The sequence below is a fragment of the Balaenoptera ricei genome, chromosome 9 (genome assembly GCF_028023285.1).
Source record: "Balaenoptera ricei isolate mBalRic1 chromosome 9, mBalRic1.hap2, whole genome shotgun sequence".
Lineage (NCBI taxonomy): Eukaryota > Metazoa > Chordata > Mammalia > Artiodactyla > Balaenopteridae > Balaenoptera > Balaenoptera ricei.
Window position 1 is genome coordinate 68,277,566 of NC_082647.1, and position 13,741 is coordinate 68,291,306.

The following is a 13,741-nucleotide window of genomic DNA, read 5'->3' on the forward strand; positions in this document are numbered from 1 at the left end:
CTCACACACACACGTAAGAAAAGTTTCCATCTTACAAAGCTAACATTATTTAATATTCCTATATACGATGGAGCTTTCAGTTTGGAGTTTTTCTTAAAATATATATCCTTCTCTTGAAGCTGTCATAAAAATGGGGAGAACACCTTCTCTGATTTCAAAACCATCAAAGTAGGTTTTTAAAAACTACTTTCCAAACCCCAGGAGTAGTGTACTCGAAGGGCAAGCTCATCAGTATCTTTAGAAAATGAGTTGGGAAAAGTAAAATTTGATTCCTATTTGAACATTTATTATTGGTACCAATGAATCCTACTGACTGAAAATGTAACTACGATTATCACTAATTATAATATAGCTACAATGAAGTAAAGCTGCATCCCATTATTTCAACTATTGAAGTCTTATAGGCCGGTTGTTTGATTTCTCTCATCCCACTGTCTATTCAACAGCTTTTCATTGCACAGATTGTTAAAAATGATTCACAAACTGTTGTTGCCTTCAAACTATATACTATAAAAGGTAGCCAAGAAATAACTGTATGTTGTACTGAACATAAAATAATTTGTGGCTTCAGAATATGTTTTTGACACAAAGCCTGCCTGCCCATTGTAGAAAATTTTGTCAATTTATGTGAAAATATTTATTACCTGTAACCATAGATACACAAAATCAGTGTGTGTGTTATGTAACATTACATCAGTAATGCATTTGTTACTGCTTTGAGATTTCTTCTGGTCTTGATTACAGCTCTGCCAAATAACTTTTTTTTTTATTATACTAGGGCAAGTGATTGCTGTGCTACATTTGCAATTGTAATGATAATTTTCCTGAGAATGTTAAATTATGTCTTAATTTATTCAAAAGCTTTTATTTTCAAAGCAATTAAACTTATTGTTGATTGATATTTACCATCCAATGTTCCTGGAATACTAAAAGAATACATTTTATACATAATCTTCCATTATAGCACAATGCTTGAGGGTAGCTCTTCTATATAACAGCATTCAGTTGAGTCTTCACATCAAAGAACAAAAATTATAGCAATTTCACTTGAAATCCATAAATCCATGCTCAGGATTATGTTCAACAGAATCACTAAATGCTATTTGTAATTCAAAGATGAATGAATCAATAGAAAAAGAGAACTGATAAATCATTAGTACTTTAATGCAGAGTGTAGAGAGAAACTAATAAATCATGCACTTCAAGCACTTGTTTTCCTTATGGCATGTTTGAAAACATAAAACATACAATGATAAGATGCAGGTCAATATGAATGAACAATACCAAATCTGCTCAGAATAGCATCTCATTTTATATCATAGGCTTAATGAAACAGTATTAAAAAATACTATTCCATAATTTTTTCAAACAATCAGAGAATCCACCCATGCCATGAAATGCTTTAACAACAATCTAGGCCGTTATTTCCAAATAAATATTTGAAATGTCACAGAGATGGGAGTAGAGTAGGTGAGGGGCAGGGCGCAAATGCATGCATGATTACCTTCAATGAGCTCAATATTATTACAGGTATCAATTTATACTAGAAAGGAACTTATACAATCATTTACTTTCTCAAGTGTACTTAACTGATCCATTAAAAATTACAGACGTCTATACTTATAAATGACCAAAAAACCAAGAAATCAGCCACTGAGCTTTGACTGTGTTGTACGGCTTATTGTCTGTGAAAAGTGAGAATTTTAATTATAATTAATGGGTAATTCACTCTCTTCCAGAGTTTTAGTCATCACAAAATTGCACATTAGAACCATAGATTTTCTCCACAATGCTTAATTAATTATGCATTAACCCATTTCTCTCGAAGCATCTTTTTCTGAATCTTTGGCGGGAAACACAGTTTATTAGGCACATAGTTTCAAACATCTATTTGGTTACTGTTGTGATTAAGAATTTTCTTCTAAATTCACATGCAGAAGGGAATAAGGCTTGCCATGTTAACACACTTTACTGCCAAGTAACATGTTTTCACTTATGTCTGGAATTAAAAACAAAACCAAACAAACTAAAAACCACTTCCTACTTTTTAGCACAAGAATACTTTATACCTGATATCTTAAATTCCACTCAGAAGCATCAAGATGTCGAAGAAAAACTATTTAGATACAGCAAGTAGACAACTATTTAACAAAACCTTTCAATTAAAAGCTTCTCCTCAACTCACAGGTCAAAGATCATTGATATACTGTTTGATTCTAAAGGGAAAAGTATAGCAATCTGCAATTATGATTATTGTAGCATTATTAAGTAGTGCTTATTAATAACTGGAATCACATTTCCCGTGATATTTCCTTTTTTTGTTGTACAGATTTTTTTTACAGGTTAGTAGATGGAAATTGGAGAAGGAATGGGTAGGAGACAAAAAAATTTATGGGAATGCATGCAACAAAAATAGGCAGTATCACTTCATGTAAACTTCTGCTTTCTCCATGCAAAGATGCTTATAAAAACTGAGACATTAAATTTTCTAATAGCTGAATTTTACATTAGCTCAGTAACAAAAACTGTTAAACCAATTCCATGATTTTGCATGAGCAGGAGACTTAAAATTGTTCAACGATTTCCAGCGTAAGTGTTCCATGGCCCAATTATGTTAATTAAATCTCTAAGAATGAAAAGATACAGGATTATTCCTTGCTTCGGTTTCTTGTTCTTTTGATGAGGGAGCAGAACAACCCAGTTTTTGGAGGAGGGCCCATCAGCATTGGGGCTTGGTTCTTGTGCATAATTTTTATCTAGGGGAAAAAAAGAGAAAGAGGGTAGAGTAATCTCCAGATACAACACCAATTTCTGAGAATCTCTGCTAAGGTTAATAATATCCCCTGAATTACTGAAACAGCACAAGTGTAAAATGTATTTTCAGAGTTTCTATTATTTCAAAAATATTTTTAATGAAGATAAGGTACGTATTTAAACTATATTCCAATGTTCAGGGTGCTACCAAGAAATTAAATTTAATTGCAATTACATTTTAAATATCATATTACTTCTAACCTCACTTGTAATAACACCCCCAAATTCCTTGTTTATGCCACATGATTATCTAGTATAATTTACTGACCATTAGTTATGTATTATTTACTTAAGATAGGAAAGGTTGCACCATTATAGTATTCAGAATCCCAGTTATAGCCCAACATCAAGATGTACTTGATATCAAGGCAAGTCTTATTCACTCTGCTAATCAGATTGTTTCTCTCTTTCAATATGAACTGCAAGGCTTAATTTCAAAACAATCATTACGAATGAAAGTCAAAAGTTAGCGTGCAAAAAAGGTCAGAAATGATGAACTAGCTTTCTAATTTGTTAATTAATTGGTAATAGAATAGAATCAAATATTGAAAAGCCTGCTTAAAACATTCTGAGAGACTGTTCTAGAGCTACTCTTTTTGATTTCTTTGAAATAAAACTACGAATCACCTTAAATGAGACAACCTTAAAGTAGATGATGTCTGCAATTTTCTCTAATTCAAGTCTAAATTAGAGAAGACATTTTATGAATATATGCTATGCTCAAAGCTAATTGAAAGCAATTATCAAAGTGGCATTTTGTCTGTGACTTTAAGATACATTGTAAGATAATAAATGATTCTCATTATGTAATAAAAAGGTCACATCTTGCCTTTGGGCTAGTGACGCTAAGAGTTTTTCAAAAGCAATCTGAGACATTTTCTTTAGAGAACTGCCACTAAGATAAGAACCATCGCTTATTAAATATCAGTTGTCACCGGCACAGCACCCGCATCAGAGATGAGCATTTCTTTCAAAAAGAAACACCACCTCATTAAAAGCTGCAAAAATATAGCTCTTAAAGTGCATAGCTGACATTTTCAAGTTAAAATGAATATCCTTCACTTGTCATTGACTAATAGCAATGAAACAAAAAAAAAAAGTGGATGTCACGTGGACAGGATCATTAAAATCGGCACTGGGGCTGTTGGGAAATGGAGATTTCCTTCACAGTCCAGAAAGACAGAACTATGTTAAAAATCAGGATAAATGAACAACTCTTTATTTAACTCTGTTGGAATCAGGTTATTCTGGGAAGATTCAGTGTTCTTTGTACTGTAAAAATAAATTGCACCTGTAAAAGGCCACCAGGCTAAACCAGCCTCAAACTCTCTGGATATCTGATTTCATTTTATTTTATTTTTCTTATCTTATGAATTGGGGAATCAATAGCCAGATAGCTAAGATGCTACAATGCACCTATCTACGTAGCTTGAAAAAGATCTCTACCAGATTTTCTCTCCTAATAATTCACTTTTAGATTACGCCCTACCTTATGCCATTGATTTTACACTCCTCTAGAGTATAAAACCTAATACACCATCATTCACTCATTTATTCATTTCACAAAATGTATCAAGCCCCTACTATGCCTCAGACACTGTACCATGAACCTCTAATAAACAAAGCACCATTTCTACTCCCAGTAAATTACAGTCAAGTAAGAAAGAGAAATTTAACAAGCACGTTCAATAGTGTTATAGAGGCTGAAATACGAGGCTAAGCAGAAAGGCACTATTTTTTTTTTAATGCTGAAAATAAAAATGAATCTTTTTATACAAAAATGTCAGTTTAAAATGAGTACCTGACGATGCAGTTAACACATATTACTTATGTAATAACCTTAGATTCAAAGAGAACGTAAGTAGCTAAGGTAAGAAAATAAAGATTTCTGATTCACAGTTGCTGGACTAAATCCTTTAGAGGGTATGATACTATTAGGGCCTTTTGGAAAACAAGATCATTATTAACAAATTATTATTGTTAAGATGTTGGAAGAAATATATCATTCTAGTCACTTACAAAAGATTAGCATCAATTTATGACAAAGCATAGCCAAAATACCGCAACTTATTGTGTATGAGATTTTGTTTGCCCTTTGTATTTTTAAAGTTATTTGGATTTTGTTTGACCATAGCTATCTTTTTATTAATAATCCCTTTTAAAAGAAATCACATGTTGCTATTCCTTTGAAAAATAGCATAGTATCTCATTCAGTGCTCTTGACACAGTGGGACCCTTAATCCATGCTATTGACTAATTCGAATTCTAGGTTATAGTTTCAAAGCAGGATAATGGTCCTATTTTTAAAATTATCTGTAATCTATCTTCTTGGTTGTTTAAGTACTCCTATGGTCAAGGTACACAACTCTTTCTTTAATTTAACATTATTTCCGTACAAAATGCAATCTACATCTTTCTGTCTGTCATTCATAAAAATGAGAAACAATTGGCTGTTTTCCTCTTAGGGGAGATTACATGGAGGAAACTCGCACTCATGAGATGTCTAGTATGTATCCAGGCTCTGTGCATACATTACCTCATCAGATAATTATAGGTCTTTGTATATTTGAGCAGAGCAAAAACTACTGCATTAAGGATGAGAAAAATTCTAGTCCAGGTGAACTGTTGGTACTGTAGTCACAGAAAGTCCAGGTGAGGTTTCAGGAAGCTGTAGAGACTTAAGTGTAATTTAGGTTCAGATGGCCCGTGCTGGGGGAACCTGGTTAAGGGTGCCTCACCAGGCACGGGATAATGACTCAGACGCCTGTTTCAACTCCACATCCTTATATTTTTATTACTACTCTTTTTGAGAACCTGTTATCTACAAGAAAAACAATGCGGAGTAAGGAGCAGATTTTATCCCCCAAAGATTCTATTATATTAAGTCTCAGCAATCTGAAAACATGAACCAAACATTAGGTTCTCTTTGAGTGTTTCCATTTTTTTAAGAGTCAGGTAGTTACTTCTTAGTTGTTTCTCAATACATCAAATATTTATGGAGCACCAGCTATGGGCAAGGCAGTTGGCAAGACTGTTTAGTTTGGAAGAGAACCTGAGATTATAATTGAGAGAGAATTGTGGGCACTCATAAGCAATGGTGATGGGGCTCCTAGGAGCTGGAATGGCTGTACGAAGGTCAAAGAGCATTGCTAAAAATGCAAGATAGATATTGTCAGAATTAGAATGATGTTCTATTAAAAACTCTTCATTTCTACTTATCATCTATTCCTTTGGAAAACAACAGCAGCAAAAGTCTCATGACTCTTTCTACTTCTATCTTCCTATTTCAAATTAAGATTGGACACATCTAAAAATATAAACAGAAAAAAAATGATTTCAGTTTCAGTTTTATAATTATTCAATATGAAAAAAAAAATTCACATATAGAAACCAGATGAAGGATTATAAGGTACAGTTTTCTTGTTTCTATGACATTGTCAGGGGTGCATGGTGTGATAGACAGCTCCACCTCGTAATTGTAATATGACCAATAATAACAAGAATACAAGTAACAAGATTTGGCTTTTACTGTGTGCTGAGTATTATGCTAAGTGCTTTACAGACGTTATTCACATGCTACCTGTTTCATCCACCTCTTTGAGGTGCTCTTGACAAAAGTCTACTCCCATAAAAGTAATACTATCAAAGAACATAGAATTGAAAAACGATGTCCTAAAAGGGACAGAAGAGAGGTTTATATCTTACAGTACACGGTGAACAGTGTCTAGTCCCACTAGACTTTTGTGTTCTCTCTGAAGACTTTTAGTTCAACTAAAATTGAGGAAGACTGGAAGGTCTTCCTGCACTCATTCTCCAAGCAGTATTTGGCCCAGCTCATTGCTATTTTCTTTCCTAGCTCCCTGTCTCTCAGCATCAAATATTCCTAATACTCTTCATTGTGAAGAGTAGTTATTTTTCTTCCTCATGTGATAGGAACACCCTACTTAACACCCAGTCCCTGAATGCCACATCTACCGAAGCAAGTGCTCATCAAAGCATCCTGATAAGATCGGAATAAAGGTGGATCTATTCTATCTTCAAGGAATTCTCATACCTAATATCAAAAGAATATTTTTTTCATAATTTTTTAAATATATTATCTAATTTTACTCTCTCAACAACCCTGGGAGGTAGGTGTCAACACCCTTATTTTACAATACAGGACAGGAACTTAGGTTCTGTAACTTGCACTACACCACTAAAGTTGGTAAGGGCAAGAGCTAGGTTTTGAAAGCTGACTCTCAAATCTCCCAAGCACTCCTTGTTAATTCCCACCTCTGCACTTTTGTGTCAATTAGTGCTTTGGAGAACCTTCCCTCAAACTTTGACCCCTGTCCTGCCCAGCTCAAATAACACATTATTTTGAGATTTCAAAGCATAGTGAGATAAAGAAGATTCTAAATGCCCTCTGAGAGGAAAAACAGGTCACTTACAGAAAAATAAAAATCAGCATGGCATTAAGCTTCTCAAAAACATGAGTGGTAGAAGAAAATGGAGAAACACCTTCACACCCCAGAAGAAAAGTTAATTTTATCTTAGAATTCTATACTTAGTCAATGGATTGATTAAATGCAAGGGTACAATGACAATATTTTCATTCATAAAAGGATCTAGAGAGTTTACCATTTATATGTCCCTTAAAACATATTTGAGGGTGTTCTCCAGCAGAACAGATGCGTGAGCTAAGAAAGGTTAAAAAAACAGAGGGTCACATTGACAACACCAAACGCTGGTGAGGATGTGGAGCAACAGGAACTCCCATGCATAGGTGCTGGGAATGCAAAAGGGCACAGCCACTTTGGAAAACAGTATGGAGGTTTCTTACAAAACTAAATATACTCTTATCATATGATCCAGTGTTTGCACTCTTGGGATTTAACCAAAAAAGCTGAAAACTTATGTCTGCACAAAAACCTGTACACAGATGTCTGCAGCAGCTTTTTTCATAACTGCCAAAACTTGGAAGCAACCAAGAGGCCCGTCAGTAGGTGAACGGATATATAAACTGTGGTATATCCAGACAAAGGAATATTATTCAGTACTAAAAAGAAATGACCTATCAAGCCATGAAAAGACATGGAGGAAACTTAAATGCATATTATTAAGTGAAAGACGTCAATGTGAGAAGGCTGCATCCTGTATGATTCCAATTATATGACATTCTAGAGAAGGGAAAACTATGGGGACAGTAAAAAGATAAGTGGTTGCCAGGGTTTATGGGGGAGAGTGATGAATAGATGAAGCACAGAGGATTTTTAGGGCAGTGAAAATATTCTTTAGGATGTTATAATGATGGATACAAGACATTACACATTTGTCCAAGCCCATAGAATGAACAACACCAAGAGTGAACCCTAGTGCAAACTATAGACTTTGGATGATTATGATGTGTCAATGTAGGTTCATTGATTATAACAAAGATACCATTTCGGTGGGGAATTCTGCTAGTGGGGAGGCTATGTGTGTCGGGTGGTGGGAGGTATATGGGGAATCTCTGTACCTTCATCTCAATTTTATGGCAAACCTAAAAGTGCTGTAAAAATTAAGTTTATTAAAAACAACAATAACAACAAAAAGAGTATCCAACTGAGACCCAGGATGAGAGATCTACAAGAAACCTAGCAAGAAATCTGCAGGGAAGGGCTTCTGCCATATAAAGAAGGGAGTGGGGATAATAGATTAATTGATACCATGTAGTTTTTAAAAAATGAGAATTATTATAATGATGACTTTACAAACAAAGAAAAAAGAGATTATAAAAGCTTTATAGGAAAGAAAATGTAATTGTGTGTCAGTACTTGGTTCTACAGTGGACAACATTTTCATAATCTCAATCATTACATGTTTTATATTGATTTAAATAAAATTTTTCTTCAGAAGCAGAACAGCATACTGGTTAAAAATCAGACTGCCAGGGTCCACCACTTCCTATCTGGAGACTTTGGGCAGATGACTATAATTCATTTCCCTCATCAATACTGTAGAGACTTTGGGCTTCCCTGGTGGCACAGTGGTTAAGAATCTGCCTGCCAATGCAGGGGACAGGGGTTCAAGCCCTGGCCCGGGAAGAGCCCACATGCCACGGAGCAACTAAGCCCATGTGCCACAACTTCTGAGCCTGTGCTCTAGAGCCCATGAGCCACAACTACTGAGCCCGCATGCCACAACTACTGAAGCCCATGTGCCTAGAGCCCATGCTCTGCAACAAGAGAAGCCACTGCAATGAGAAGTTCGTGCACCACAACAAAGAGTAGCCCCCGCTCGCCACAACTAAAGCCCATGCACAGCAACAAAGACCCAATGCAGCCAAAAATAAATAAATAAATAAATAAAATAAAGTTCCATTAAAAAAAAATACTATAGAGACTTTAATATAGTGTCCATTTCATTGGTTTCTTGTAAGGACTAAATGAATCAATGTACACAAAATGCTTAGAATGTTACCTGGCACATAAAAATCACTCAGTACATATTAACTATTAGTAAGAGTTAAATGGAGTAATGTAAGAGTATTAAAAACCACTTTCTATAGCATAAATTAAGTAGAATATACCTAAAACTATTAAGTCAAAAAAAATTACAGCAAAGCACATTGTTTACAGACATGCAGTAAACAATCAGAAGAGACAGCCAAAGAATCAAAGAGTGGACTTGGTGACACAGAAATGATGGGAGAGAGGCTAGCCATTTTTCTTGGAATGCTATACATTCTGGTTTTCTTAATGTGCACATATTATTTTGATATGAGTGTTAAAAAAATTAACAATGAGGGGACCTTCAAGATGGCAGAGGAGTAAGACGTGGAGATCACCATCATCCCCACAAATACATCAAAAATACATCTACATGCGGAACAACTCCTACAGAACACCTACTGAATGCTGGCAGAAGACCTCAGACTTCCCAAAAGGCAAGAAAATACCCACGTACCTGGGTAGGGCAAAAGAAAAAAGAAAAAACAGAGACAAAAGAATAGGGATGTGACCTGAACCTCTGGGAGGGAGCTGTGAAGGAGGAAAAATTTCCACACACTAGGAAGCCCCTTCACCGGCGGAGACCGGGGGTGGGCAGGGGGGAAGCCGTGGAGCCATGGAGGAGAGCGCAGCAACAGGGGTGCGGAGGGCAAAGCTGAGATATTTCCGCACAGAGGATCAGTGTTGAGCAGCACTCACCAGCCTGAGATGCTTGTCTGCTCACCCACTGGGGCGGGTGGGGGCTGGGAGCTGAGGCTCAGGCTTCGGAGGTCAGATCCCAGGGAGAGGACTGGGGTTGGCTGCGTGAACACAGCCTGAAGGGGGCTAGTGCGCCACGGCTAGCCAGGAGGGAGTCTGGAAAAAAGTCTGGACCTGCCTAAGAGGCAAGAGACCATTGTTTCAGGGTGTGCGAGGAGAGGGGATTTACAGCACTGCCTAAACAAGCTTTGCAGACAGGCGTGAGCCGCGGCTATCAGCTCGGACCCCAGACATGGGCATGAAACGCTACGGCTGCTGCTGCAGCCACCAATAAGCCTGTGTGCAAGCACAGGTCACTATCCACACCCCCCCCTCCCGGGAGCCTGTGCAGCCCTCCACTGCCAGGGTCCCATAAACTAGGGACAACTTCCCCGGGAGAACACAGGGCACACCCCAGGCTGTTGCAACATCAGACTGGCCTCTGCCACCACAGGCTCGCCCTGTATTCCAATTATGACTACCGTACCCCTCCCTCCCCATGAAGTGAATGACCAAGAGCCCCCTAATCAGCCGTTGCATTAACCCCTTCCTGTCTGGGTGGGGAACAGATGCCTGAGGGCGACCTACACACAGAAGCGGGGCCAAATCCAAAGCTGAACCCTAGGAGCCGTGCGAACAAAGAAGAGAAAGGGAAATCTCTCCCAGCAGCCACAGGAGCAGCAGATTAAATATCCACAATCAACTTGATGTACCCTGCATCTGTGGAACACCTGAATAGACAACAAATCATCCCAAAATTGTGGCAGTGGACTTTGGGAGAAACTGTAGACTTGGGGTTTGCTGTCTGCGACTGACTTGTTTCTGATTTTTATGTTTATCTTAGTTTAGTGTTTAGCGCTTGTTATCATTGGTGGATTTCTTTATTGGTTTTGTGGCTCTCTTTTTAAAAATTATTATTATTTTTTATTTACAAAATTTTTTTTTCTTTTTTAAATTAATTTCTTTTTTTCTTTTTTTTTTTTTTTCTTTTGTTCTCCCTTTTCTTCTGAGCTGTGTCGCTGACAGGGTCTTGGTGCTCCAGCTTGGTGTCAGGCCAGAGCCTCTGAGGTTGGAGAGCCAAGTTCAGGACGCTGGACCACCAGAGAACTCCCAGCACCATGTAATATCAATCTGCGAGAGCTCTCCCAGAGATCTCTGTCTCAATGCTAATACCCAGCTCCACCCAACAGCCAGAAAACTCCACTGCTGGACACTCCATACCAAACAACTAGCAAGACACCGCACCCATTAGAAGAGAGTCTGCATAAAATCATAACTTCACAGAAACCCCAAACACACCACCGGACATGGCCCTGCCCATCAGAAAGATAAGATCCAGCCCCACCCACCAGAACACAGGCACCAGTCCCCTCTACCAGGAAGCCTACACAAGCCACTGAACCAACCTCACCCACAAGGGGCAGACACCAAAAACAATGGGAACTATGAACATGCAGCCTGTGAAAAGGAGACCCCAAACACAGTAAGTTAAACAAAATGAGAAGACAGAGAAATATGCAGCAGATGAAGGAGCAAGGTAAAAACCCACCAGACCAAACAAATGAAGAGGAAATAGGCAGTCTACCTGAAGAAGAATTCAGAATAATGATAGTAAAGATGATCCATAATCTTGGAAATAGAATGGAGAAAATACAAGAAATACTTAACAAGGACCTAGACGAACTAAAGAGCAAACAAACAAGGATGAAGAACACAATAAATGAAATTTAAAATTCTCTAGAAGGAATCAACAGCAGAATAACTGAGGCAGAAGAACAGATAAGTGACCTGGAAGATAAAATACTGGAAATAACTACCTCAGAGCAGAATAAAGAAAAAAGAATGAAAAGAATTGAGGACAGTCTCAGAGACCTCTGGGACAACATTAAATGCACCAACATTTGAATAATAGGGGTCCCAGAAGAAGAAGAGAAAAAGAAAGGGTCTGAGAAAATATTTGAAGAGCTTTTAGTTGAAAACTTCCCTAACATGGGAAAGGAAACAGTCAATCAAGTCCAGGAAGTGCAGAGAGTCCCATACAGAAAAAATCCAAGGAGAAACACGCCAAGACACATATGAATCAAACTATCAAAAATTAAATACACAGAAAAAATATTAAAAGCAGCAAATAACATACAAGGGAATCCCCATAAGGTTAACAGCTAACCTTTCAGCAGAAACTCTGCAAGCGAGAAGGGAGTGGCAGAACATATTTAAAGTAATAAAAGGGAAAAACCTACAACCAACATTACTCTATCCAGCAAGGATCTCATTCAGATGCTATGGAGAAATTAAAACCTTTACAGACAAGCAAAAGCTAAGAGAATTCAGCACCACCAAATCTGCATTACAATAAACAATAAAGGAACTTCTCTAGGAAGGAAACACAAGAGAAGGAAAAGACCTACTATAACAAACCCAAAACAGTAAAGAAAATGGTAATAGGAACATACATATCATAATTACCTTAAATGTAAATGGATTAAATGCTCCAACCAAAGGACACAGACTGGTTGAATGGATACAAAAACAAGACCTATATATATGCTGTCTACAAGAGACCCACTTCAGACCTAGAGACACACACAGACTGAAAGTGAGGGGATGGAAAAATATAGTCCATGCAAATGGAAATCAAAAGAAAGCTAGAGTAGCAATTCTCATATCAGACAAAACAGACTTTAAAATAAAGATTACTACAAGAGACAAAGAAGGACACTACATAGTGATCAAGGGATCAATCCAAGAAGAAAATAGAACAATTGTAAATATTTATGCACCCAACATAGGAGCACCTCAATATATAAGGCAAATGCTAACAGCAATAATAGGGGAAATTGACAGTAACACAATCATAGTAGGGGACTTTAACACCCCACTTTCACCAACGGACAGATAATCCAATATGAGAATAAATAAGGAAACACAAGCTTTAAATGACACAATAGACCAGATAGATCTAATTGATATTTATAGGACATTCCATCCAAAAACAACAGAATACACTTTCTTCTCAAGTGCACATGGAACATTCTCCAGGATAGATCATATCTTGGGTCACAAATCAAGCCTTGGTAAATTTAAGAAAACTGAAATCATATCAAGTATCTTTTCTGACCACGATGCTATGAGACTAGATATCAATTACAGGAAAAAAATCTGTAAAAAATTCAAACACATGGAAGTCAAACAATACGCTACTAAATAACCAAGAGATCACTGAAGAAATCAAAGAGGAAATCAAAAAAAACCTAGAAACAAATGACAATGAAAACACAATGACCCAAAGCCTATGGAATGCAGCAAAAGCAGTCCTAAGAGGGAAGTTTATAGCAATACAATCCTACCTCAAGAAACAAGAAAACTCTCAAATAAACAACCTAACCTTACACCTAAAGCAATTAGAGAAAGAGGAACAAAAAAACCCCAAAGTAAGCAGAAGGAAAGAATCATAAAGATCAGATCAGAAATAAATGAGAAAGAAATGAAGGAAACGATAGCAAGGATCAATAAAACTAAAAGCTGGTTCTTTGAGAAGATAAACAAAACTGAAAAACCATTAGCCAGACTCATCAAGAAAAAAAGGGAGAAGACTCAAATTAGTAGAATTAGAAATGAAAAAGGAGAAGTAACAACTGACACTGCAGAAATACAGAGGATCATGAGAGATTACCGCAAGCAACTATATGCCAATAAAATGGACAACCTGGAAGAAA

General features: G+C 37.0%; 1 protein-coding gene across 7 annotated transcripts in view; it reads right to left on the bottom strand.

Annotated features, from left to right (window-relative positions):
- Positions 1-2,648: 2,648 nt before the first annotated feature.
- The window catches only part of DGKB (diacylglycerol kinase beta), a 639,765-nt gene continuing 628,672 nt past the window's right edge, over positions 2,649-13,741 (bottom strand). For all 7 annotated transcript variants that reach the window (XM_059932825.1, XM_059932829.1, XM_059932827.1 and 4 more), the window contains one exon: positions 2,649-2,756. In XM_059932825.1, the coding sequence (XP_059788808.1) occupies positions 2,649-2,756 (108 nt within the window). The remainder of the gene's footprint in view (positions 2,757-13,741) is intronic.